The 24,644-nt window shown below is 40.8% G+C and overlaps 1 protein-coding gene across 1 annotated transcript in view; it reads left to right on the plus strand.

Annotated features, from left to right (window-relative positions):
- Positions 1-21,337, plus strand: part of LOC144823553 (indolethylamine N-methyltransferase-like) — an 86,712-nt gene extending 65,375 nt beyond the window's left edge. The window contains exon 3 of the mRNA XM_078682167.1: positions 20,602-21,337. Within this exon, the coding sequence (XP_078538293.1) occupies positions 20,602-21,046 (445 nt within the window). The 3' untranslated portion in view covers positions 21,047-21,337. The remainder of the gene's footprint in view (positions 1-20,601) is intronic.
- The last annotated feature ends 3,307 nt before the right edge of the window (positions 21,338-24,644 follow it).

A 24,644-nucleotide genomic window follows, 5' to 3' on the forward strand; every position in this document is an offset into this window, starting at 1 on the left:
TCAGCTATTGAGTGCGTTGGGTCAGTGACAGGTCAGCTATTCGGACAAGTCAGACAATTTCTCTAGCTAAACCTAGGCTTGTTATACTGTTTTTGGGTCAGTGTACCACCCCCCAAATGTTGCAAGTGTAAGAATCCTCAATTTCCATTGGTCCTCAAGTAGGACAGGTCAGCACACCAACCAGGATTAGACTTTTACAAGCTTCAATTTACATCTTTGAGACCGCCTATTGAATATGGGGTTCTCATGCTATGTGCTCTTCTCCTGGCAATGGATAATACAATTTAATATACAATTGTTACAAATGCAGTACAGTTCAGCTTCGTCCTGCTGGGTCACAGGTCGGTTCTCATGAGCATCTTGACTTTGGCTGCCAGCTGGCTGGGTTCCACTGGTACAATGTTTTCTTCCCTCTGCTAGGATGACATGCGCAGTAGGGACTTCAAAGATGGGGTAGCAAACGCCTCACAGGCCCAAAAGATTCGATACATGAAAAGTAAAGGAAAACAATTTAGAACACAGAAATAAATGAATACACTGTATACCAGGAATCCCTATATGACTCCCATTACTTTATACTAACTATAGCATTAATATTAGTGCAAGACGAACAGTAGTGCAAAAAGCTGCAGGGCAAGCGTCGGCATGTGAGAACACAAAGCAGCCATCTTAAGTCGAGTGCGCAAGTGCGAAAAGTTCCCACCAGAACTGCGAGTACGTCACGTCACGTGAGTGTGACCTACGCATGCGCAGAAGAAATCCTCGCATAGCAGCAGCCATCTTAGTGACAAGCGTTTTAGGATAAGTAAACACATAAGCAAGCGTTACCGGGACACCCCGTGTAATGTAGAAATGTGCAATATTAGTAACATGTACATGTTGGTTATACTTATTAACATTATTTGAGGTTCTTGATACAAGCAAGTCGCTTTACGTGCAAATCCTTGCTCCATCACTGGTATAACACGGGCCGATGGTCTAGAAATGCCACGGGGGAGATGTTCCGCGCCATCCTTAGGATTTGTTCCTTGAGCTGAAAGTCGTGGACGCAGACCAGAATGTCCGGAGGTGGGGCCTTTGGGCCTCGCGGTAGGCCAACACGGTGTACCCTGTCCAGCTTGATCTCCAGAGGCGCTGCATTGCTCAAGATAGATCGAAAAACCACATCCACGTACACCCGCAGGTCTGTACCTTCACCTTTCCATGGCACCGCCCTTATTCGTATGTTATTTCGGCGAGACCGGTTTTCCAGATCCTCCGTATGTGCCTGGAGGTCCAGGTTTTGTTCCGTGAGGCGCAGGACATCCTGCTGCAACCTGTGCACATCCTCTGCAGTGCTTAGGTCATGGTCCCCAAGGGTCACGACATGTTCCCCAACCGCATCGACATCTCGTCGCATTTCCCCTAGGTCTGACGCAAGCTGGGAGCGCAGCTCCGTGATATCTTCTTTGATTGCTGCAAAAAGTTCCAGCATGAAGGCTTTGGTCGCTGGGCCCTTCAGGTCATCGCAGTGCGGGGATTTCCCAGTGCTTGGTGATGCCACTTGTTGCGTGACCTTTTGCCCAGTGTCTTTCGGCAGCTTGTCTTTTTTGAGTCTGGGCACCGCCATAGCTCGGCACCCCGGTAGTGGCTGGTACAGCCGCTACCCCGTTCGGCGTCAGGTCCCCACCAAGCACCTAGCTGTCACACTCCGGAGGGTCTGGATGGGCCTCCCCGCCCTCTCACTCACTTCAACACCGTGTACCCAAGGTATCTCGGTCTCTCACTGCGTAGCTACTGCTGCGGCCGAGTGGCAGGGAAAAGTAGGCCCAAAATGCAGGTCACCTTACCGCCAATATTGCGTGGGTAAGCGTAGCAGTGTACGTCCCCGCTCTCCCGTCACTCACCCCACCACTGCACAGTCGGGGGGGCCGGGTGGCTGTGTCTCCAAGCAAAGCAGTCCCCCGCCCGGCCTAGTGGTCTATTTTATCCTGCGGGGGACTTTATCACCTTCTTCACCCATAAATTCGCCTACAGGTGTGCACCCGGAAGCTGCAGTGGTAAAAAGACTAAAGGATGCTCTAAGGGGCACTCTCTGCTTGGTTATCAATATCAAAGTCATTCAGATGAAAGGCTAGTGTACTGCCGATAAATAGATAATCGATTGTAGAGATGTTCCTATATGTTGGGAGCCTGGCCCATGACTGATCCTTTGCTTTCCTAAGATTATGGGCAGATGGTAGAGAGCAGGCATCAAATAAGGCTTTTAATACAGCGACCTCTTTGGATTGCTTATTGTCCTTTCCTGTCTTACCAAGCAATCCTTTATTAAAGTCCCCAAATATAAGTGGATTGTGGTAAGGGATATACAATGAGAAGATCTCCAATAATGGCTGCCTGGTCATCAAGGGCTTGGTTTCTCTGGTGCAAAGCTGGGTTGATGTAGCAGGAGAGTAACAATCGAAATGGTTTATGATGCTTTTTTTCCATTGATAAGTAATGCTTGGATTCCAGATGAGAGGGGTGCAAGTGTGATGACTTCCAACCTTCGGGAATGCTTGATGTAGACAGAGAGGCCACCCATTGGCCGCCCAAAGATGTCACGTTTTAAGGCCGGGACATAGTTTTCAAAGTACCCGGAAAGAGCTGTAGTAGACGTTGCCCATGTCTCCTGTAGACAAATTATATCGCCACTTTGAAGATAATCTAGGGTAGATTCTATTTTGATCAATTTCTGAAGGCCAGCCACATTCCAAGCATTGTACTAGTGAAGCAAGCAAAAAATAAACCATTTACAATAAATCGAAATACAATTGTGATTGCAGACAGCAACAGCCTTGATTACTGCAACATTAAAAGAACATCTCGGACATGGCTTCCTCTGAAGCACATAGTTGAATACAGTACAAGAAATAGCACAATTTATTTTTAATAAGTTTTTATTTGAGCAAGAAAAGATGCAGGTAATACAGATCAATTCATACATTGTTCTCTCAATATGCAAGTATATGGTAATTAAAAACATCTAAAAAATAATCCAACCAATTTATCCACCTAGACAAAACACATATTTATCTTGATAGCAGTATCAGAATCTTTAACAAAACAAGCATTTGTAATGCAATAGGTCTCGCATTAATTAAGTTTGAGCTATTGGCATTGCTAACTATTGCAACAGCAATTGCAACAAAAGTCTATAAATTGTAGGCCAAAAAAATGTGTATTTATTGTTGTAGCAATGTTGGCATGATGCGCTTTAGATGAATATGTTTAAAAGTTAAGTGCGCCATACTGCAATTGCTACAATAGTTAATTGTGGATGTGTTAACAATTGATGTGTGCACTGATGGCTGGTGGTGTGTGTGCCTGTAGAAGTTGTGCACTGATGGCTGGTGGTGTGTGTGCCTGGTGGAAGTGTGCACTGCCGGCTGGTGGTGTGTGTGCCTGGTGGAAGTGTGCACTGATGGCTGGTGGTGTGTGTGCCTGGTGAAAGCGTGCACTGATGGTTGGTGGTGTGTACCTGGTGAAAGCTTGCACTGACGGCTGGTGGTGTGTGTGTGCCTGGTGAAAGCATGCACTGACGGCTGGTGGTGTGTGTGTGCCTGGTGAAAGCAGGCACTGACGGCTGGTGGTGTTTGTGCCCGGTGGAAGTGTGCACTGACGGCTGGTGGTGTTTGTGCCCGGTGAAAGCATGCACTGACGACTGATGGTGTCTGTGCCTGGTGAAAGTGTGCACTGATGTTGTGTGTGTGGTTGTGTGTGTGTGGTTGTGTGTGTGGTTGAGTGTGTGGTTGTGTGTGTGGTTGTGGTTGTGTGTGTAGTTGTGTATGTGGTTGTGGTTGTGTGGTTGTGTGTGTGGTTGTGTGTGTGGTTGTGTGTGTGGTTGTGTGTGTGTGGTTGTGTGTGTGGTTGTGTGTGTGGTTGTGTGTGTGTGGTTGTGTGTGTTGTGTTTGTGGTTGTGTGTGTGTGGCTGTGTGGTTGTGTGTGTAGTTGTGTGTGTGTGGTTGTGTGAGTGCTTGTGGTTGTGTGTGTGGTTGGGCGGGGCTGTGTGTTTGGTTGTGTGTGTGTGGTTGTGTGTGTGTGGTTGTGTGTGTTTATGTGTGTGGTTGTGTGTGTGGTTATGTGTGGTTCTGGTTGTCTGTGTGGTTGTGTGTAGTTGTGTGTGTGGTTGTGTGTATGGTTGTGTGTGTGGGTGTGTGTGTGGTTGTGTAAACCGCCCTATCGCAAGGTATCTGACATGTGTAAATGCATTTTGCTGCACAGTGTTCCATTAAACTCCAGTTTAAACTAAGTCCTGTATGGGTCTAGTGGCGCAGCCAGAAGTGCTGGGACTGTGCTGGGACTTTTGTTTGCTTCAGTAAGGTGAATATTTTTGCAAAAAGTAACATAAGCAAATAATAAACCACTGAAGCGATTTTAAAGGCAAGTATTTTCTCGGAGAACCTTTATAAATGTTAAGGAAATATAATAAAATGATAAAAATGTATCTCTTCTTGGAGTGTCTTTATTCTCACACACCGGAGAGGCTTGAGGCACTGGAGTTCACAACTGACTCTCACTCGCCCAGCCTTCAACATTCCCTGATGTCACATACATTCTCGAGGAGAATGTTACACTTAAAGGCATAAATACAACACATCTCCCTTATATAATAATAAAAATAATGAAAAAGAAAGGAAACAAATCACAGAAAAGAAAATCATGAAGCAAAATACGAAAACAATACTACAAATTCAATAGAAAGCAATAACTACATTAAACACAAATAAGGTCTCATTTGAGATGATAATCTTGCAAATACAGAGAAGATCTTTTAGTTCTAGAACTGCGAACAGGAAAACGAGAGATATCAAGAGAAGCTTCATCCAAATTTTTTGATCTGAACTTCACATCAACATCCCCCTCCCTACATTTTGCCAAACGAGACATGCTCCAAACATCCCCGCCAGCAAGCATGACAACATTCTTCATGACTTTTACAATGCGCCTAGGTCCAAAATATTTTGATTCCCCTTTAGGAGACCACACTGCCTTTTTAACATAAACCAAATCACCCACCTTCCACACATCTTTCTTCACTCCCATTTTCACATCAAATCTCTTCTTGTAATTACTCTGGTAGTTCATAATTCTCCAATTGTTGACAACACAACCCCTATCCTTCACACTTAACCACAAGGGATTAAGTTTAGAGCCAGCCATCCTACCATTCAAACACTTAAAGGGAGAACAACCAGAAACATTGTTGGGTGTATTCCTATGTGCCCACAACTTTTCTCTAAGAACAGGTTTAAGCGGAACTCTCAACTCCAGAGCAGTTTGAGCAGAAGCCCTAATCAATCTGTTCATACTCTCCTCCAGACCGTTTGCCTGGGGAGCACAAAGAGCAGTTCTTTGATGAGTGATAGACAAATCATTTAAAAAATCAGAAAATTCCTGTGAAGTGAACTGCACTCCATTATCGGCGACTAAAATGTCAGGAATCCCTTCACAAGTGAAAGCATCCTTCAAAAACTCAATAACATTCTTAGAAGTGACAGAACTCATACAAGAAGCAGACACCCACTTAGAAGTATAGTCTACTAACACAACTACAAATCTTTTAGAAGGAGCCAAATTGTCAAAAGGACCAACTAAATCCACAGCAAGTTTGGACCAAGGACGTACAGGTATTGCCACAGGGGAAAGAGGAGCAGTTCTTATTTTCCTCGATTTGTCATTCCCTGCACAGATGACACAATCTTTCACAACTCCTTCAACTTGACGATCTACTTCAGGCCACCAGTACGATTTTCTAACTCTAGCTTTTGTGAGGCTACGCCCCAAATGCCCCTCATGAGCAAGGTTAATCGCCTTCTCACGCATCAACAAAGGGGGAATAAGTCTGTCACCACGAAAAAGTTCACCCTGCACAATGCGTAACTCCTCCCTAACATTCCAATACCCTTTTGTACAATCAGGAACATCTTTCAAAACAGGCCAACCATTTACCACAAAATTCAAAATATGCACTCTTGCTTCATCATTTGCATAACAACTTTTCCACTCCACCTCATTCAATGCCGATTCTTTCACCCACGAAACCGTGTGACAATCAGATTCAATCACCACATGCTTCTCCAAAGGTAATCTTGAAAGAAAATCAGCCAGGACATTTTTTAAACCAGGTAAATACTCTACACTAAAATTGTACTCAAAAAGTCCTTCAGTCCATCTCTTCATTCTAGGAGTAGTACATTCAACATTCCTGCAGGAGAAACTTTGAACAATAGGCTTGTGGTCAGACCTGATCAAAAATGGTAAACCCCACAAATAAAACCTAGAATGTTTAATAGCCCATGCACAGGCCAGAGCTTCACGCTCGATTACCGAATAACGTTCCTCAGCTCCCTTCAGTGAACGAGAAGCAAAACCAATTACTCTTTCAGAACCATCAACCATTTGAGAAAGGACAGCTCCCAGGCCACAAACACTTGCATCAGTTGTCAAAATCGTCTTTCTCTTTACATCAAAATGACCTAAAGTAGGTATTTTTCCAAACTCAGACTTCACAGTATTGAAAGCTTCAGCACATTCCTGATCATATTTAAAAACAGTGCCCTTTTTCAAAAGAAGTCTGATAGGTTGCATGACACTAGCAAAATTATATATAAACTTAGAATAGTATAATAGGAATGACTTCACTTGGTCTTTGTTCGACGGTGAGGGAGCCTTCAAAATTGCCTCAGCCAGATTAATCTTAGGACTGATTCCTTCACCTGAAATTGAGTGTCCTAGATAGGTCACAGAATTCACTCTGAATTTGCACTTTTCACTTTTCAAGGTTAATCCAAATTTTTGCAATCTCGCCAGAACTTCAAATAAAACCTCATCATGCTCACATACATCGTGCCCATTGACCAAAATGTCATCCTGAAAGAACAGTACAGAATTAATGCCAGACAACACATTCTTCATGATTCTTTGGAAACAGGCAGCAGCACTCGCAAACCCAAAAGGCATCCTAATGAATCTGTAGGCTCCAACAGGAGTTACAAATGACGTCATATGTCTAGATTCTTCATGGAGCATGATCTGGTGAAAAGCTGCCGATAAATCCATCACACTGAATACAGAAGCTCCACTCAAACCTGAAAGAATCTCATTAATATTCGGCAGTGGTTGTCTATCTACCCAGATTGAACCATTTAAACTCCTTGAATCAACACACATCCTAATTTTGGTTCCATTGTCCTTTGGTGCTAAAACAATGGGTGCGAGCCATTCAGAAGATTCTATTTCTTCTATTACACCCAACTTAAGTAACCTATCGATTTCTTCTTGTAAAGGCTTCAACATAAGATTTGGTACCTTCCTTACCTTATGCACAACAGTCTTTGCGTTATCTTTCAAAATTATTTTGTGTTTAAAACCATTCAGCAGTCCCAAACCATCAGTAAAAACACTCAGGTATTTTCCCACAATGTCCTGAACATCGCCCTGCAAAGAGACTAGCATGACCTGTTCAGGAGCATTCGGATTTAAAATGATATCCAAATCTCTTTGGTGACGCCAACCAAGAAGACTGTCCCCACGTTTAGCAACATAAACCTTTCCTACAGTTTCTCTGTCTTTAAATACAATGGTTTGTACAGAATAATCAATTAAATAAATGTTTTGACCCCCATTACCCACAGGATTAATATCAGGTGCTAACAGTACAATGTTGTAAGATCCAAAAGTTGCAAACCAAAATTTGTCACTGATTAAGGTATGTAATGAACCTGAATCTGCCAAAACAGGCACCGTTTCATCACCTATCTGAATGTCATAAATAGGCATGGTAATAGCATCTGAGTCTACACCTTTTACATCATTAACCACAACAGATATTTCATCAGAAACACAATGAATAGCTTGTTGACCAAACTCCTCCTCTTCTTCTACAAAGATCACTTTGCTACTTTTACACATGCGTGCATAGTGACCCCTTTTTCCGCAATTCCTGCAAGTATTATTCTTTGCAAAACAGTTTGGAAAATTAGATCCATGAAATTGACTACCACACCTTAAACATTTAAATTTCCCATCTCTGTTCCAATTCGGATTTGACTTTGGTCTGTCAGGCTTCTGAGTAGACTTTCCTAAACCAATGTTAGCTTTACTGACAAAAGTTGTCTTACTGACAGAAGTAGCATTCACTTGAGATGACAGATTGTCTTGTCCCTTTTCAATCACATTGGAAACAGGATCAGAGGGACTTGGACCTTTACGTATCTCTTTAAGCCAATTGGAAGTATGCTCAACACTTTCCACAATAGTTATAGCCTCTTTCAAATTCGGATTCTTGGATAGTAGTTTTTCCTGAATTTTTTGATCATTTGTACAACGAACAAGCCGATCACGAATGAGAGAGTCAGTCAGCTGTTCGAATTCACAAGTCTGAGCGAGTGATTTAAGTGCTGCAACATAGTTGCCAACTCTCTCACCTTTGGCTTTTACACGCATAAAGAATTTATGCCTCTCCATGACTATGTTTATGCGCGCTCCAAAATTTCTTTCTAAAAGCAAAACACTCATGTCATAGACATCATTTGGCTGCCCCGCACTTCTACCTAAAGGTATAGGATCTAAACTGTCATATATGTTCCTTCCCTCAATTCCTAGATTGTTCAATAAGACAGCTTGCTTCCTAATGGCTGAAAATGTTTCACCACCAATGCCAATTAAATAGGGGTCAAAAATCGACTTCCATTTTTTCCAAGTTAAGACTGGTTCACCTTGTTCACTTAAAAATTGAGGTGGTTGATTCATTCCTCCTGCCGCAGACATCTTGAAAATAAGTAAACACAACAAACTAAAATAATAAGTTGAAATAATTATTTAAAATAACAATCTAAAATAAATATGGAAACATAACAAACTGAGTGACAATTGAATTCCTAAATTTGTCATCTCATCCATGTCATTTGTCTCAATCCTTGTAAAATGACTCACTTTTTTTTCAGAATTGTAATTATGTTCTTCTTGTGCATATCACAAATATGCTGTATCTTTTGAAATATACGTCTTGTATACTTGTTTATCCTTGGATTGAATTGACTTAAGTTACCCTTCTAGTAGTTTTTTCTTTAATTGACACTTGACTTCCTGGTGTTTTTTTAACCCAATGTGCAGTCCTTCTTCAATTTCTATGTTTTCAATGCTCTGCAGTCCTTCTTTAATTTCCACTTCCTGAATGTTACCCAGGAGCTGAAACTGAGGAGTGAATGTTCCTTTACAAACCAAATCTCAAGGTGAATGAAAACAATTTATTCTTTATATTCCTCCTTTCGTGCTCATGTGACTCGCTTAGTGTTTACTCTCTAAATAGGGCGATTCACTGTTTACGTTTAATCCTTGACAAGCTGTTTACCGCGTGCACTTCAAACACGGACCTCTTTACTCTCAAGTGCACGCGTCGCTGATTTCTCTTCACTGCGCACATTAAACGCGAGCCTTTCTCTCTCGGATGCACGCGCAGCTGTTTTGTTCAATCAGAGTTTAGAATTCTAAATAACATGTACTTTAAGCACGCGCTTCTTCACGCTCGAGTGCAAAGGTGTTAAGACATTGAATTCACCATATAAATCCTTTAAAATAATTTCAAGTTTGGTTGGATAATGTCAAAACAAAATATTTACTGTTAAATAATACTGCTGCTCCTTAAAATCGAGTATCAAGATACTCCTTTTGCACGTATTCTCCTTGCGCTGTTTCCACACTTCAAAACACGCGTATCTTTTATTTAAAAAAATGCGAACAACTTCCTCTTCATACGGTAAGCTCATGCGCTTCTTAATGCCTTTAAAACGCTTCCAACAACTTCTTAATTCAATAAGGTAACAAACTGACCTTATAACCTCAGTAAAGATTCGTTCTCTTCTGTGGGTTCTTTATTTTCCTTCAGGTGTGTGTGTGTTCCCTCTATCGTCGCCAGTAATAAAATGATGAAACTGTATCTCTTTTTGAAGTGTCTTTATTCTCACACACCGGAGAGGCTTGAGGCACAGGAGATCACGACTGACTCTCACTCGCCCAGCCTCCAACATTCCCTGATGTCACATACATTCTCGAGGAGAATGTTACACTTAAAGGCATAAATACAACAAAATATTTAAAATCCCATGTGGTTTACAGTTTTTTGGCACTTTGAAATAGACGGATTACAAGAAACGTGTGTTTAGTTTTGGTGAAGGGGCCTGTATTATAGCCCATCATAACCGTAATATAACGGTGCGCTATAAAAGCCAGTGGAGGCTAGGGCTGGGGAAGAGTCAATGACTGCAGTGCTACTCAACGTGAACCCAAACAACACATATGCATTTTAAACGCACCATAGGAGATGAGGCCTTGGTTAAAACACCTTGTCTTACTGCCTAGAAATAGCCTAAGGTGAGTGGGGGGGGGGAGGGGTTCTGTGTTAAAACTAAGCAGACTCCGCCCTGGAGCCATTCCACTGCCTTATTTGTTGTTGTAACAAGTCTGCAGGCTAGGGACATGTGTCTAGGAGCAAAAAGGTGGCTGTAAAGACATCCCAAGGGAGGACAGCGGTAAACTAGCAACTGAAGCTGTAAATTCATTAGTAACAGGATACTAGTTTAAGCGAAGGCTGCATCTTTTGTAAAGGCACTTCTTTAATTAGAAAATGTTTATGATTTCAGAGGAATTATTTTTAATTCTTTGCAGTTTACAGATTGATACTGCTTTATTGCTCTTTGAAACACTATCGCATGATATATGTTTTAGATGTAAAATTGCTTGTTTACATACTTTTTAATAAGAAGTGTTCTGTTAGACACCTGTTAAAATTAGGCCCCTGGAAAGGAGTAGGTTTAAAGTGGAAGAGAAGAGGCAGCTAGGGGAAAGAGCAGGAGAGACGGAAAGAAGGGGGATGTAAAGCGTGGGAGAAGGAAGGCATGTGAGGAGGAGGACGGGCGTGCGACAGGAGGCAATAGACTGCTGGAGAGAACAAGGAACTCTCAGAACTTCAATTTTGACAGTGAATGCTACATCAAACTTAAGGCGGTGTAAGGTCTCTGTATGCAGACTAGTGCAAGGTGAACTTTACACAGTATTAAAAAAAAAGTGTTTGCTTTTGTCAGTGCTTGTTTATTATTTCCTTTCAGTTGAAAGAAGCAAAACATTGTTTTTCCAACTAATGCCGGGTTAAAAATGTCCTAACTGAGTTGTGGCACTGATGTGCTGTGAAATCACTTATCCACGACTCTTTTAACCGAAGTGCCGATTCATCATACTTATGTGTCACCAAATGTTGCGCTGGTGCGGGCACTTTGATATACAACAGAGAAAGGTTAGAATCAGAACTACGATTTTCTCTGACAAAAAAGATAAGAGGACATTTTCAAAACCACCAGCAAGCAATGCTCGACAGGGAATTTTTTTTCTCAAAACACATAGTGGTTTTGACTGAACCCAGCAACACGGAGACTACAAAGGGGGCCTCCCATGGCTCATGAACAAGTTGAGGAAAAGATCAGAAAAAAAATGCGAGATGTTTAGACAGATGGCCTACTTAAAATGCCTGGGACGAAGCTTAAGCAATTTTAATGAAACTTTAGACCTAGACTTGGAATTGATTTTTTTTGTATGCATTTTTCCTAAACAAAAAAAAATAACAGTCAAGGGACACCAATAAAAATACAACAGTCCTCGTAATAAAGAAATGGCTCAGTCCCCAAGCCCCGAAAAAGACACGTCACATTTTCGAGGATCATTGCTTAATACCGCCCTGCATGGAAAGACGCATGATTTGTTGAAGCCGCAGTTATCAAGATGACTATAAAAGCACATGCGAGTTAGATTTAAGGAATTAAACACAGCAGCGGGCAGCCAACAAAAATAAAAAGCCCCAGCCTCGCCAGTGCATACTTTAAACACTTTCCAATGTAAAAGTTCTTTGCGAACCAAGAGATGAAAGGGGTGTTTTCACAAGCCTTTCCGCAATGAATAATGTTGGCGGCATGTGCACGTATCTGCGGAGGTGGAGGGACACCCTTCTGTTGCATCAGAGCTATGCTGGCCTCGAAATGGGGTCAACTGTAGTGAAAGATGTAGATGCGGTAGGTAGGGGTGGCTCAAGGCTCATGGCGGCCCTGGGCAGCAAGTGTAGGTAGGGGGCCCCAGAAGAGGGGGTCCGGGCAGGGCGGAGCCCGGAGGCCAGTGAAGGCAGGGGGGGGGGGGGGGGTCAGGGTGTTTGGAAGTGGAACAGAGCCGTAGGCCGCCAATTCCCTGCCAGGGGCCGCCACGCAAATATGTATCCATCCTCAGAGGATTATTATATTAAGGATATATATTGGCGTGGCGGCCCCTGGGGTTTGGTGGCCCTGTGCAGGTGCACAGCTTGCACATGCCTAAGGCCGCCCCTGCGGTAGGAAGAGTTGGTGCTGGTAAAGACCAGAAAGTTTACACAAATAAATCGCTGGAGAGCAATAGCTTAGGAGAAACGAGCACTAACAAAGTAAAACAAGCCAAGCCACGAAAGTGAAAGTTATAGGACGGAGGCAGAGGGGAAAGCAACTTAGTGACCCGTGACGGAGGAGATAGATGGCGGCTGCACATGCACTCATACATGCACTCATGCTTCAGGCCAGCTAAACTCTGGTAGGTAGCACTTTTTTTTGCCCTTTACAAAAGATCGAGCAAGCAGCGCATGCGCTGCCCTAAGCTCAACCTAACAAGTCAGCAGCAATGAATGTGCAAAATCCTATACAATAAAATCTATATAGCAGCATTACTCTTATTATACTTAGACCAGGAGGTTGTCATATTCACTATATCTTGCCTCATTCGGCTACATTTATAGAAGACATTCCAATTCATTGAAAAAATGAAGAATAACCAGCCCACGTAGCCTTAAACCTACGGAATGCCCCTACCCTCTTTGCAAATGACTTCTCAAATTCATTGGTCCTGGCCAGCTTATTAAACCACTGTCCTATTGTCAGTAGCATTCATATTTTCCAAATCTGCAGTATCAAGGACCTGTCCAGCACTAGTGCTATAATGACAAAATATTGAGGGTGTTTAGTTAGCTGAAGCACTATATGCGAAAAGTTGAATAGGGCCAACATAGTTGATGGAAGAATGGTCATTGACATACAGTGACTAATAATCTTAAAATTCTCCTCCCAAAAGTGCTGTAGGCTAGCGCAAGAGAAAAATGTATGAACCCATCCACCCGTACATTCATCTTACACCTGAAACATTTATCTGGGAGTGATGGGAACATTTTATGTAGCCTATAATATGCCATCCATCTAGAAAGTTAGGCCATTCTTTTAAAGTTAGCTGCTCTTAATGTTCTATGTCCGATCTTGCTCAATGACTGCCATTCTTTCATATTAAATCTGCACCCAGTATTTTGCAAAAGTTTAGGAAGTAACTCCTCCAGACCTTTCTTGTCAGCACTCTGACGTAGCAGGCAATACCAGTTACCTACTCCAATCATCTTATTATCATTAAGCTTCCCATTATCATTCTTGCATTCTCATTAATCATCACATATGTGTATTTAAGAAAGCTGGTTATTTGGTTAAAGCTTAACCATAAGGCTCTAGTGTGACTACCAAATTGCTGTGATATTATCTCCCATGTTATCAAATTCATATGATTGTAGAAATCACCTAGCTTTTCAAAGCCTAGATCTCACCAAGACTGCAAGACACCTCATGAAAGCTGGAGGCCACAAATCTCACAATCTTGAAGTGGAGTAGAAGCGTGACATAGCGGTATATTATATGCTTTAAAAAATGACTGGCTGCATGATACTAATGACAATATGACCGTATATATAATTTTCTTGGGTAGTTTTGTTGATCACAAGAAAGCTGGTATTTTAATTGCACTTTCACTTAACATACAATTTAGGAAAAAGTTATTGAACCTTGATGCTGCTGCTGTTAATTGTAACATCAGACTAGCCAGATGAACCTGATATGTTTGAAAATGTGGTAACGCTAAGCCCCCCTGCGCTGTGTCTAGTTGAAGAGTAGATAAATTAACCCAAGATTGTTTTTTGCCCAAATAAACTCACAAATAACCTTATCGAATTTGCTAAACTATGAGTTAGGGACTTTCAGGGTAAGATTAAGAAACTAAAATACAAACAAGGGGAGTATTGACATTTTAACTAACGAGACTCGTCCCACTAATGACAATGGTGGTAAAGTCCATCTGTCTAATAACATTTTAACCTTTATAAGAGTATTACCACAATTCAAATGGAATAATTGCGCATATTCATTTGTTACATAGATACCTAAATACCTTATAGGCTGTTGTGGTAAAAACTGTAACTCAGCCGTCAGCTGAGAATCTATAGAGTTGAACAGCAACATTTCAGTTTTGAAATGATTTCGTTTATATCCACCTAAGCATGTGAAGGCCTGGATTTCCTCCAGCACTTTCTATATATATGCCTTTTTGGCCTTTAGATCTAAGATTATATCATCTGGAAATAGTTTCATTTTTGCCATCCCACCTTTAGGAGCTAAAATCAATGGGTTACAACAAATGTTAACAGCCAGTAGTTCAATAAAAAGAAATAACAAGAGTGGAGATAACGGACAACCCTAACGGGTTCCTCGCCTAATCGTAACCTATCCCACCTCCTCTAAGTTGATAATTTTTTTGATTTCAGCTTCATTATATAATTCCTTTAGCATTGCTACCAATTGAGGTGGAAACCCAAATTTCCCCAATATAAAAACAAAGCTTGTCAGTTAACAAAGTCGACTACTTTTTCCGCAACAATCATTAATATTGCAGCCCTGTCCTTGTTGATTGAAACGTAATTGATAGCCTGCATCAGAAAATAGGTATTAGCAGCCATTGATCTTCCTGGCAAAAACCCTGTTTGATTTGAATGAACGACTTGTTGGGTGCTTGGGGCAATCCTATTCGCCCATATTTTTGTAAGTAATTTATAATCTAAATTTAATAGGCTTATTGGGTGATATGAGTTGAGCGTCTCTTGGATCTTTTTTTTCTTGAGAAATCTTATTACTACTACCTCCTTAAATGTTTGGGAAATCGGAATTCAAACCTTAGTTTGATTAAAAAGGGATAATAAAAATGGAGAAAGGTCAGCGAGAAACATCTTCTATACTTCTGTGGGAATACCATAGTTTCCACTAGACTTTGCACTAGCCATATTTATTAACGATTCAACCACTTCTATAGGCTGAATTGGCTTATTCAAATTTTCAATATTATCCCTAGTAACTTGTGGTAACTGGAAAGAGCCAAAGTAGTCTACTAATTCTTGCATATCTATTATCTGTACATAGGCATTAATTTGTTACAATGACTAAGAAATATTTCTGCTATCCTGTCCGTATTATCCTCTATCAATCCAGTGTTAAAATCTCTCACTTGAGTAATTATTTGCCTGTTATTCTGTGTTTTGGAAGTCCATACTAAATATGTACCTATATGTTGGCTTTCTTCATACACTTTCTGTTGATAAGCTTTACTTCCCATAATATCTGCTAAAATCAAAAAATATCTTAATTTACCTTCACCATCATCTATTCTTGGAACGATCCCTCATAAAAATATTCTCCTGTCATCCCAAGATTAAATTTGCTCATAGCCTTTTCTACTGTATTCTGTAAACTTTCAATCTTCTGCACTTGCTGTTTGTGTGTCCTAGCTTTATAAGAAATAACCTGACCCCAGAAGATGGCCGTAAAAGCTTTCCACGCCATGAATATTGGGGCAGTGTTGATATTATCCCTAAAATAAATCTGAATGGAATATTGGATTTATTCAAACCACCTTTGATCCATTGGCAAGGATGTATCAAACTGCCTTCTCGATTTACTTTTTCACGGTATTCCTGATGCTTATACTAAGGAGACTATGGAGTGATCTGAAAAGGAGATAGTTATTATTTCCAACTCTCCTCTTTTTAATAACTTATCCACCAGAAAGAAATCCAAGCGTGAGGCTATTTTTAAATCTTGCACAGTAGCACATAAACTGTGAAAAGCCCGGGTGATCTAATCGCCATGGATCTATTAGAGTATATTCATCCTTTATAACTTTGATCAGCTTTGAGGATTTTGGTTTTGATTATTGCTTAGTTTTATCGAAGTATCTAATCCTAAATCTTGTATATATAGCGTAACTCACCACCCATAACTATGGGACCTTTTGAGTTTATTAACAGATCATGAATCTAATTTAAAACTTTAATATAATCATAAATGGGGCTGTAATCATTTTAGAAATACTCCAGCAACTTTGACCTGGATCCAAATCCATCAACCTTCCCCATCATGGATCACATCCCTTACCTCCCAGTCTATTGTATTCGAAAACAAAATGCCCACGCCCTGTATGCCCATACTTGCTGAAGCAAAATAGGAATGTGAATATTTCTTTGGCAGAAGCAGTTTGGCAGAAGTAGTTTCGGGGTATTACATTTAAAATACGTTTCCCACAAAAAAATACTTAAGAGCAATGCCTCTCTTTTCTGTGCATTTAGCAAACAGTTTACATTACACGTAATTATCTTTATATTTTGTGACATTTCTTAATTTTGGGCTTATGGATACATCGTTTGTACTCTGAAATGTTTTCGTTTATAGTACCATTACTACTATTTACTTGCTGGACTTGACCCTTTTTACAATCGTCGTTTGTTTTCACAATCCCTCTCATGCTTCCCACCCATAACCTGCTCTCATCTTGGTTTGCAGGCCTTGCAAGAAAACTTTGGCTAAAGTTACTGTTAAGGGGAATCCCTAAGGAGGTGTAAATGACTTCAATTACTTGAGGATCGTCTTTAGCAGTTCAGGGACATGGCACATGCACATTAGAAACTCTTGTTTAAAGCTTAACAGAGCAGCTGGATCTATGTTTAACTTATATTTGAGGGCGGGAAAAGGGGCACTGTTTCCCCTGTCTTTAATATCTACAAAGCTCAGTGTGTCTCAGGAGCTCCTTATTAGGCACGGGTCTGGGGTTCAATAATCCTGATACCCTTCAGTCAGAGGAAAACCATACCTGTAGGAGAACTTTGTATTGATCCACTACGAGCTCCCACTTTATTGTACATTTGGAGCTGGGACTTACATATATTAAAGACCTGTGGATCATAATGTGGTCAAATCCCAAGGCAAATGTGAACAGGTAAGTCATCACGGACTGCCTGAATTCAGATGAGGGTCTTTCCATCCTGTGGTTGGCCTATATACGTAAGGCCTGTGAAGCACTGCATCTTCCAACTCTGATTGATTCACCACGCTCACAATCAGGAAATCTGATAAAATGAAGTTTAAGTCACAGTCTTGCGTACAGAACATCCTTAGATAAACTGTGAATTAGATGACAACCAATTCATTAAATGTCAATCCAGACAAGACTGAGATCCTTGTGTAATTTCTCCTAAGGGGAACCCCTGGTATGACCTTTTTTTGCCTCCAGAGCTCGGCACTGCCCCTTGGCCAGTGCCTGTCATTAAAAGCCTGGACATTAAGATCAATGCCAACCTCTCCTTGACCAATCATATGTCCTCGGTGGTTTGCACCTGCCTGGGCATAATGCTGCAGCTGCGGAAGCTGGCACCCTTTCTCTCACCTACCACCCTACAGATGATCGTATCTGCCATGATCATGTCCAGGTTGGACTATGTCAATGCCCTTTATATCGGCCTCCCTGAGAAACTAATCAGCAAGATGCAGGTGATCATGAACGATGCAGCTAGGCTGATTTTTAGGCTCCACAGATGGGCTCATGCCACCCCTTTGCTGCTTAAGCTGCATTGGCTCCTGGTCAAACAGAGAGCCAAGTTTAAGGGCCTTTGCATTGCCCATAAAGCCATATTTGGCCAGGCAGCGGGCTATATTAAGGAGAGGCTAATGAAATATGCTCCGGTACGCACACTTGCGATCATCCATGGCAGGCCTTTTGGCCCCCTTACGAGCCCAAATGGCATCAAAAGGTGGAAGAGCATTCTCTGTTTTAATTCCCCAAATCTGGAATGAATTACTGGAGAACCTTCATAAGGAACATGCCCTCCTCCTTTTCAGGAAGAGTCTTAAGACTTATTTGTTTAGAGAGGCCCTGGCTATAGTCTAATACATTGGTCTGGTGCTTGGGTCTTTGGATATTAGTAGCTACCTTAGCTTTCTCTACAAGCGCTAAGAGAGCTGCTGGTGATTACGCACTATATAATCTACAATTAACATAACATAACATATTTGCAGGTCTCTGTCACTCTCTGAGACTTGAGTGAACGGCATAAGAATACTGTAAAAGCATATTTCGACTTACATGATTTTGAAGATACAGTGTTGTACCTCACAATACCTTTGTTGCGGTGGGAGCAGTCTGCTCTTTTGCCTTAGGGCAGGTGCTATGGCTAGGCTTCTTATTTTCCCGAGTATTGATGCCCAGGCGGTATTGCCTGAGGCTACCTGCCCTTTTGATGGCCATTCAGCTCAATCTATGATGCATTTTATGTTCTTTTGTACGTATTTTAGACCATATTTTAATGTATTTATTAAAGCAATTTTAAAATCCCAAGGTTTTAGGAGTTGTAGTTCTTAGATTAAAATAATGAAGTATGTTACGGATCTGTGCCTTCTTAAAAGCTGCTGTAGGATGATAGGATCCAAGAGAACAATGGAGGGTGCTTTTAGGGCTAAGTGTGGAGGATGTTGCTATTTGTCTGCTTATTTTACGTACCTTTAATGGCTATTTATGTGTCAATTGAAGAAGGCATTGACGCTAGATGACTATGCTTAGCTATAGAAAAACATAAATAAACTGAGACTATCTGCTTATCATCTTCCCTCAGTGCTGTAAACAACCATCCCATTCATCACTGAACTTCTGCCCCATTGCTGTCTGCAAGGAACATGATGGTTCCTTTCAACAGCCATTTGCCAGTATTTGAGTCTACAGGCTTGACTATTGTAACAATCTCCATGTCAGCTTCCACATTACTCCTTTCTTCTTTCGATTACGAACGCAATGGAGATTTATCACCATTCGTTAGATTTCTCCCACATCCACATCCGCAGGCTGGTTGCCCTATAAGAAAATGCATCAGTTCCTTATCCCGGCCTTCAACATGTTATATGGCTAAACAAACTTCAACCTTTCACAGTTTTATGCCTTAAATTCTACTATCTTTAATATCCCAATGCCTTTAATTTACTACTTTTGTATAGTTCAACCTTACTTCGATAATACATTTACTTAGTACATTTACTTTAACCTGCATTGACTTTGTACTCTAACCCTATACTCCTTGCCCAACCACTAATCTCTAATGTCTTCTTTTTTATTCACTGATACGATCAATTGCATTATTCAATCAGTAACTCCATCCCCGAATGAATTACGTTAGGCTGTATTAACATTAATTAATACTAACTCTAACTCCATGTTTTAACTATGTAATTCAATTAAACATTAATACATACATGTATTGATAAGAATGCTAATTACAGCCCTACCCCTTAAGTTACAACAATGAGAATGATTTAATTCAATCTAAACTACATTCAGTATTAATTACAACATATGAACTTTGTATTTCTTAAATAAATACTCTGACCGTAATTTAAATTCAATTAAATATGTCTCCCTAGTGCTAGTTGTGTGCTCAGATTTGTTAAAATATATTGATTTGTAATTGGATTTTATTATAATATTTTAATACTAAGACTGACTTCTAACTAACACCAATACATCCGAGGCTTGATCTGCTATCTTTTCTCTTTCCCAAAACAACACATTTTTAAACTTTGAAAGAAGTCCTTACCGTACGAAAGGGCTCGTTCCAAGTTGGTGGCCTGAGCCCCCAGAAAACTTCTGACATGAGTGGGAGCTGCACTGGATGTGAATACTGACCTTTCATTGTCTGTGCTCTCTTCCTGTTCCCTGTATATATATTTATTCATACAAACATACTTGGCAGATGTATAAGATACTGTTTCTGAAGGGAGGCAAGACTTTTAAGGAAGCATTGCTATATGACTGCCTGAGTAGCCACCATCCAGGGGTTGTTGGATTATCCCTAAAAGGAGCAATTGTCAGTCCCACAAGGGTTTGAGCTGCAAAATAACAGGCTACCTTGTAGCATGGTCCTGAATACCGCCCATTAGTGTAGCAGGTGCAGTGGTGCCAGGGCCATTTAGAGCGGGGATACTATTACATGGCAATTCTGGCTGCTTTTACTACCCAACCAGAAGTGGGGGCCTTTAAATTGCTTGCACCGCAGATCCGGTCACTCATGCTGCAACTTTGGGAGAAATTTCTTCTCTGCAAGGTATCCACATCTTTTGTTTCTTCCTGACGACTTTCAGATGAGGTTACAACGTGTGAGATGATTGATACTTGGCCAGCATAATAGCCTCACTTTTTATCGTTGTTAAAGTAAATGCAATGCTTTATGTGACTAAAGAAGGGATAAATACATTGGAAGATATGCCTTGCAAACTAAGTAGTACTAAATCAGGCCCCTTCTGATATAATTAAACAAAACACACTGTATGTACATTGCTTGATACCGTTTTTTATTAGCTGTTCCATTAACAAAAATGTTGGTTCCTTTTCCTTCAACAGGGAGAAATATGCAGAGAAGGAGCGAGTACTGCGAGCAACTATCAAGCAGTGCCTGACATTCGACATGACCAAAAGCAACCCATTTCATCCTGTGGTCTTGCCGGCTGCAGACTGTGTGATCCTTTATTTAATTTTAGAACCCTTGGGGAAAGACAAGGAGACCTGTATTGAGTATCTGAGAAAGGTTGTCGCTCAGATAAAAGATGGAGGGCATTTAGTTATATATGCAATCCTGGGTTTGTCCTTTTTCAGACTTGGTCAGCAGAGGTTCCCCTGCTTTACCTACGATCAGCAGTTTGTGCTGAAAGCTCTTGATGATATAGGTTATGAAATGCATTACTTTTCTTGCACGGATAGAACAGATCTTTCTAATACTAGCTACGCCGACTACAAAAAGATTGCTGTCTTTGCTGCAAAAAAAAAAAGGCAGCCTGTAGTTGTTTAATTGTCGCTAAAGATTTGAAATACTCCATGTGTCAGAAGCGAGTATAGATGATTGGCTCATGCAATGCTATGTTCTATAAAAGAGCTTTCTCTATAACCAATCAGGTGTTTATGCCCCTAATCAAGTAACAAACAGAAAGAGAGGCAAGGCACTTCTTCAGAGAGCACTAAAGATTTTTCTTTCAAAAAATGTCAAGGAAAAACCTCAGAATAATTTCTATCTAAATTTGTTTTTCATTAATTTTCATTTCATCTGATAAAAAATAAATCTCTCAAACAAGCTTAACAATCATGAATGTGTTTCGATTCCTGTTTGGGACTCATCCAGATGACAGGACCCCAACTACTTTCAAAGCTGGGTAAAAAAATGTGAGGAGAAACATCATGTGAGGAGTAACACTTCTTGCAATCATTTGTGATAACCCTCAAACCAGTGTGGACACGGTTCTATTACACATAAGTGAAAATTACAGCTGCCCATATCAGCTGTGGGTGGATCTGACCATCTTGTATCTCAGGGGGAAATTGCTATGCCATACTACAAGTGGTCCGGTGTTTTTGGGACCAAACCTGCTGGGTCTGGATACACCAGATTGGGTTTTATCAGATGCAGATCTACACCTAGTAGCACAATGCAATGTACAGTAGTCCGAAGCACATCTTTTTCCCTGACCACCGCCTCCAGCATCATGAGGGATAAAGACATGGGGCCATATTTATCAAGGGGTTGCATCACTTTTGCACCACGCAACGTGGCCCTGAATGGCTTGATAAATCCAGAAAAACTCAATGCAGCGCAAATCACTGCATTATGTTACTCTGCCCCAGGGAAGCAGTCCATGGGTGGTGCATGGTTATTCCTATGCAAAACCCCAGGGTTTTGACCCATTCCCAGATTTACCAGTAATGGTAGACCTGGTAATTAGCCAAATGCTTCGCCGTCCCCGGGGAGGCATAACGAGGAGAAATGTCTTCATTTCTCCTCATTTGTTCCTCTTTCTATGTGCGCTGCACTCTCCTGCACACATAGAAAGAGAAAAATGCCTCGGGGGGGGATTGTTGTTGTGCAGAAAGGTGTCCCTTCCTGCACAAAAACAATCCTGCTTACAACGCAGGCACCCTTTCACCCTGGTGCCTGTGTTAGGGCTAGGCAGCATATTGTGCACCAGTCCTGGGAAACGGCAGGAGAGCAGCGTATTTTGATAAATACGGGACATTCCTGTCCTTTCTATGTAACACAACGCAAAGGAAGGTGACTTGCAGCGCTGCTGTGCATTACATTTTGATAAATATAGCCCAAAACTTCCCAAAGCCAGGCAACAGACTGCCAAGGCCATCAATGGTATCTGTGTCCCGCCCACAGGCCCCTGACTACTACAGCACACTTGCTAACATTTACCACCGGCAGAGGGGCCAGTATCCTTGAACCACTCAAGTATTTTCTCTGACACTTAAACTAAGGCTTCACCAGTGAAGTGAGCTGCAGTCCTAGTAATGAAGAAAAAATTAATATATGCATGTTCCTTTTGCCCATGTCCCCCCTTTCAATAACGATTGAGCCAAGTGTAATGCTTCCTATGGCAATGAAGCATTAAACTTGGCTTTTGTGAGACACAAAAAACAACTATAATTTATCTTGAACATGGCTCTATCAAGCTCATTTACCTCAAGGTATCACTTGAATAATAATCATGAGGTTCAAACCGATGGAAGGATGATGCTGTTTGATAAAAAAGCATACAAAGACATTTTTGGGGATACAGGGAAAACGTTATGCTTTCGAATGGCATTAAGTTATGGTTTTGTCGAGGCATGAATGTATAAGATATTTTCACGAACTACATATGAAATTAATTTACATTAAATGAATTTTTATTCACATAGCGAGTGAAATATTTAAAATGCAGCATGGATCTTCCTATCCTGGACCAAAGATGCCCACCAACACTAGATAATTATCCTTTTTAAATCCAATGATACCAACTTTTTAATGCATGTAAAATTACCTTTTAATATCATGAAACATTTTAGCACTATTTCTCTGATTTAAAACCCACTCAAATTGTAACCCACAATTTGTAGAACTGATGCTTACCTACAATCAAGACAAATTCGCTTTGCAAAAGAATATCAGTAAAACACAGAGAAGACTGAGGAAAACACTTTTCATCTTTAAAATGTTTGTTTTAGAAAAATACATTGAATCCTGTTTCTTTTAGTCTCTGGTACACCTGGCCACCAAAAAGGGTAGAACCTTCTAGTCCATCCTCACTATGGAGAAGTGTGGCTCAGGGGTTAGAGGCAGCAGACCCGGAATCTGAGATCGGTCCTGGACCAGGGTTCAATTCCCCACCTCGGCGGGGTCTTGGGCTAAAAATTCCACGGACTTGATAATTCTCGCCCCAGTGCCTCCTCGACTCATGGGTTCACACTCTGTGACTCTGGGCAATAGCTTGCTTAATCTCCACAACAGCCCCTCGTGGCAGGATACCTGACTTTCACCTTGTGGATACCCTGCAGGGGAATACCAGGAAGGGTTCCCTAAGCAAGCGCCGGGAAACCCACTTCGGGTAGCTGTGCGCTATATAAGCTCAACTACATTTACATTTACATTTTACTACTCCACAACCTTCTGGAAGGTGCTTTGCAGCTAACCAGACTTCTTATGGTCTGATATGGCATTCAACCAATGAATGTTTAAAGATTGGGCATGTGAACTTTGTGAAAAGTTTTCTTTTCCACATAATTACTAAATATTATATCATTGTATTCCTTTTCATGGATCCCTCTGTAGAACCTTAGTTCATAAGGTTAATAACTGACAAGGAATGATGAAAACTGAAAACATGAAAAACCGACAATGCAAGATTAAAATTTCCTTTAACTATTATAACTTTGTCCAACTTTAATCAAAATAGTGCGCCCTTCTTAGCAGTTAACCGTTTTAGAACATATCTCTTTATAGTTTATTATAGCATACGTTTTAAGCCTCGCAGTCACAATAATCATATTATTATATATTTGAAGTATTTCAAAAGTGCATGAACTAAATTGTTTAGAATTGGTCAACTGGTCCATCACTGTGTAATATTCTTGCCTAGGTTTAGGCTGTGTGCACATAACATATTCGAAGGTCATATGCCATATTTTCATTATAGCAGCTTGATGACAATTTAGAAACGATGGCCAAAACTGGAACCATTTATATCATCAGTACTTGTCGAAAACGTGAAATGAATTTAGCGGTCATTGTGCAACACTGGGCAGTCCGATACTCCTTTGATACTTTGATAAATTATAAAATAGCTAAAAAGTCCAACACTTCAAATTCCATTCCCAACACGTTTGTTATGTTTACTGCTAATGTCCAGTGAGTGTACAGCTTTGTAATGTTCAAAGATATCAATAGGTATTAGTACAAAATGGACAAGACTTGGAGAGATGCATTTATACTTATTTGTTACTTCAGCTCAGTCTCTGTGTCTTTAATTTACATTAATGGCAACCATTAAAGTAAACCTTGCGACCGCTATGAACTATAAAAATCAATTGCATAGATGGAAACGCAAGCATCCTAAATAACTCAACAATTATCAGGG

The sequence above is a fragment of the Lissotriton helveticus genome, chromosome 3_1, assembly GCF_964261635.1.
Source record: "Lissotriton helveticus chromosome 3_1, aLisHel1.1, whole genome shotgun sequence".
NCBI lineage: Eukaryota > Metazoa > Chordata > Amphibia > Caudata > Salamandridae > Lissotriton > Lissotriton helveticus.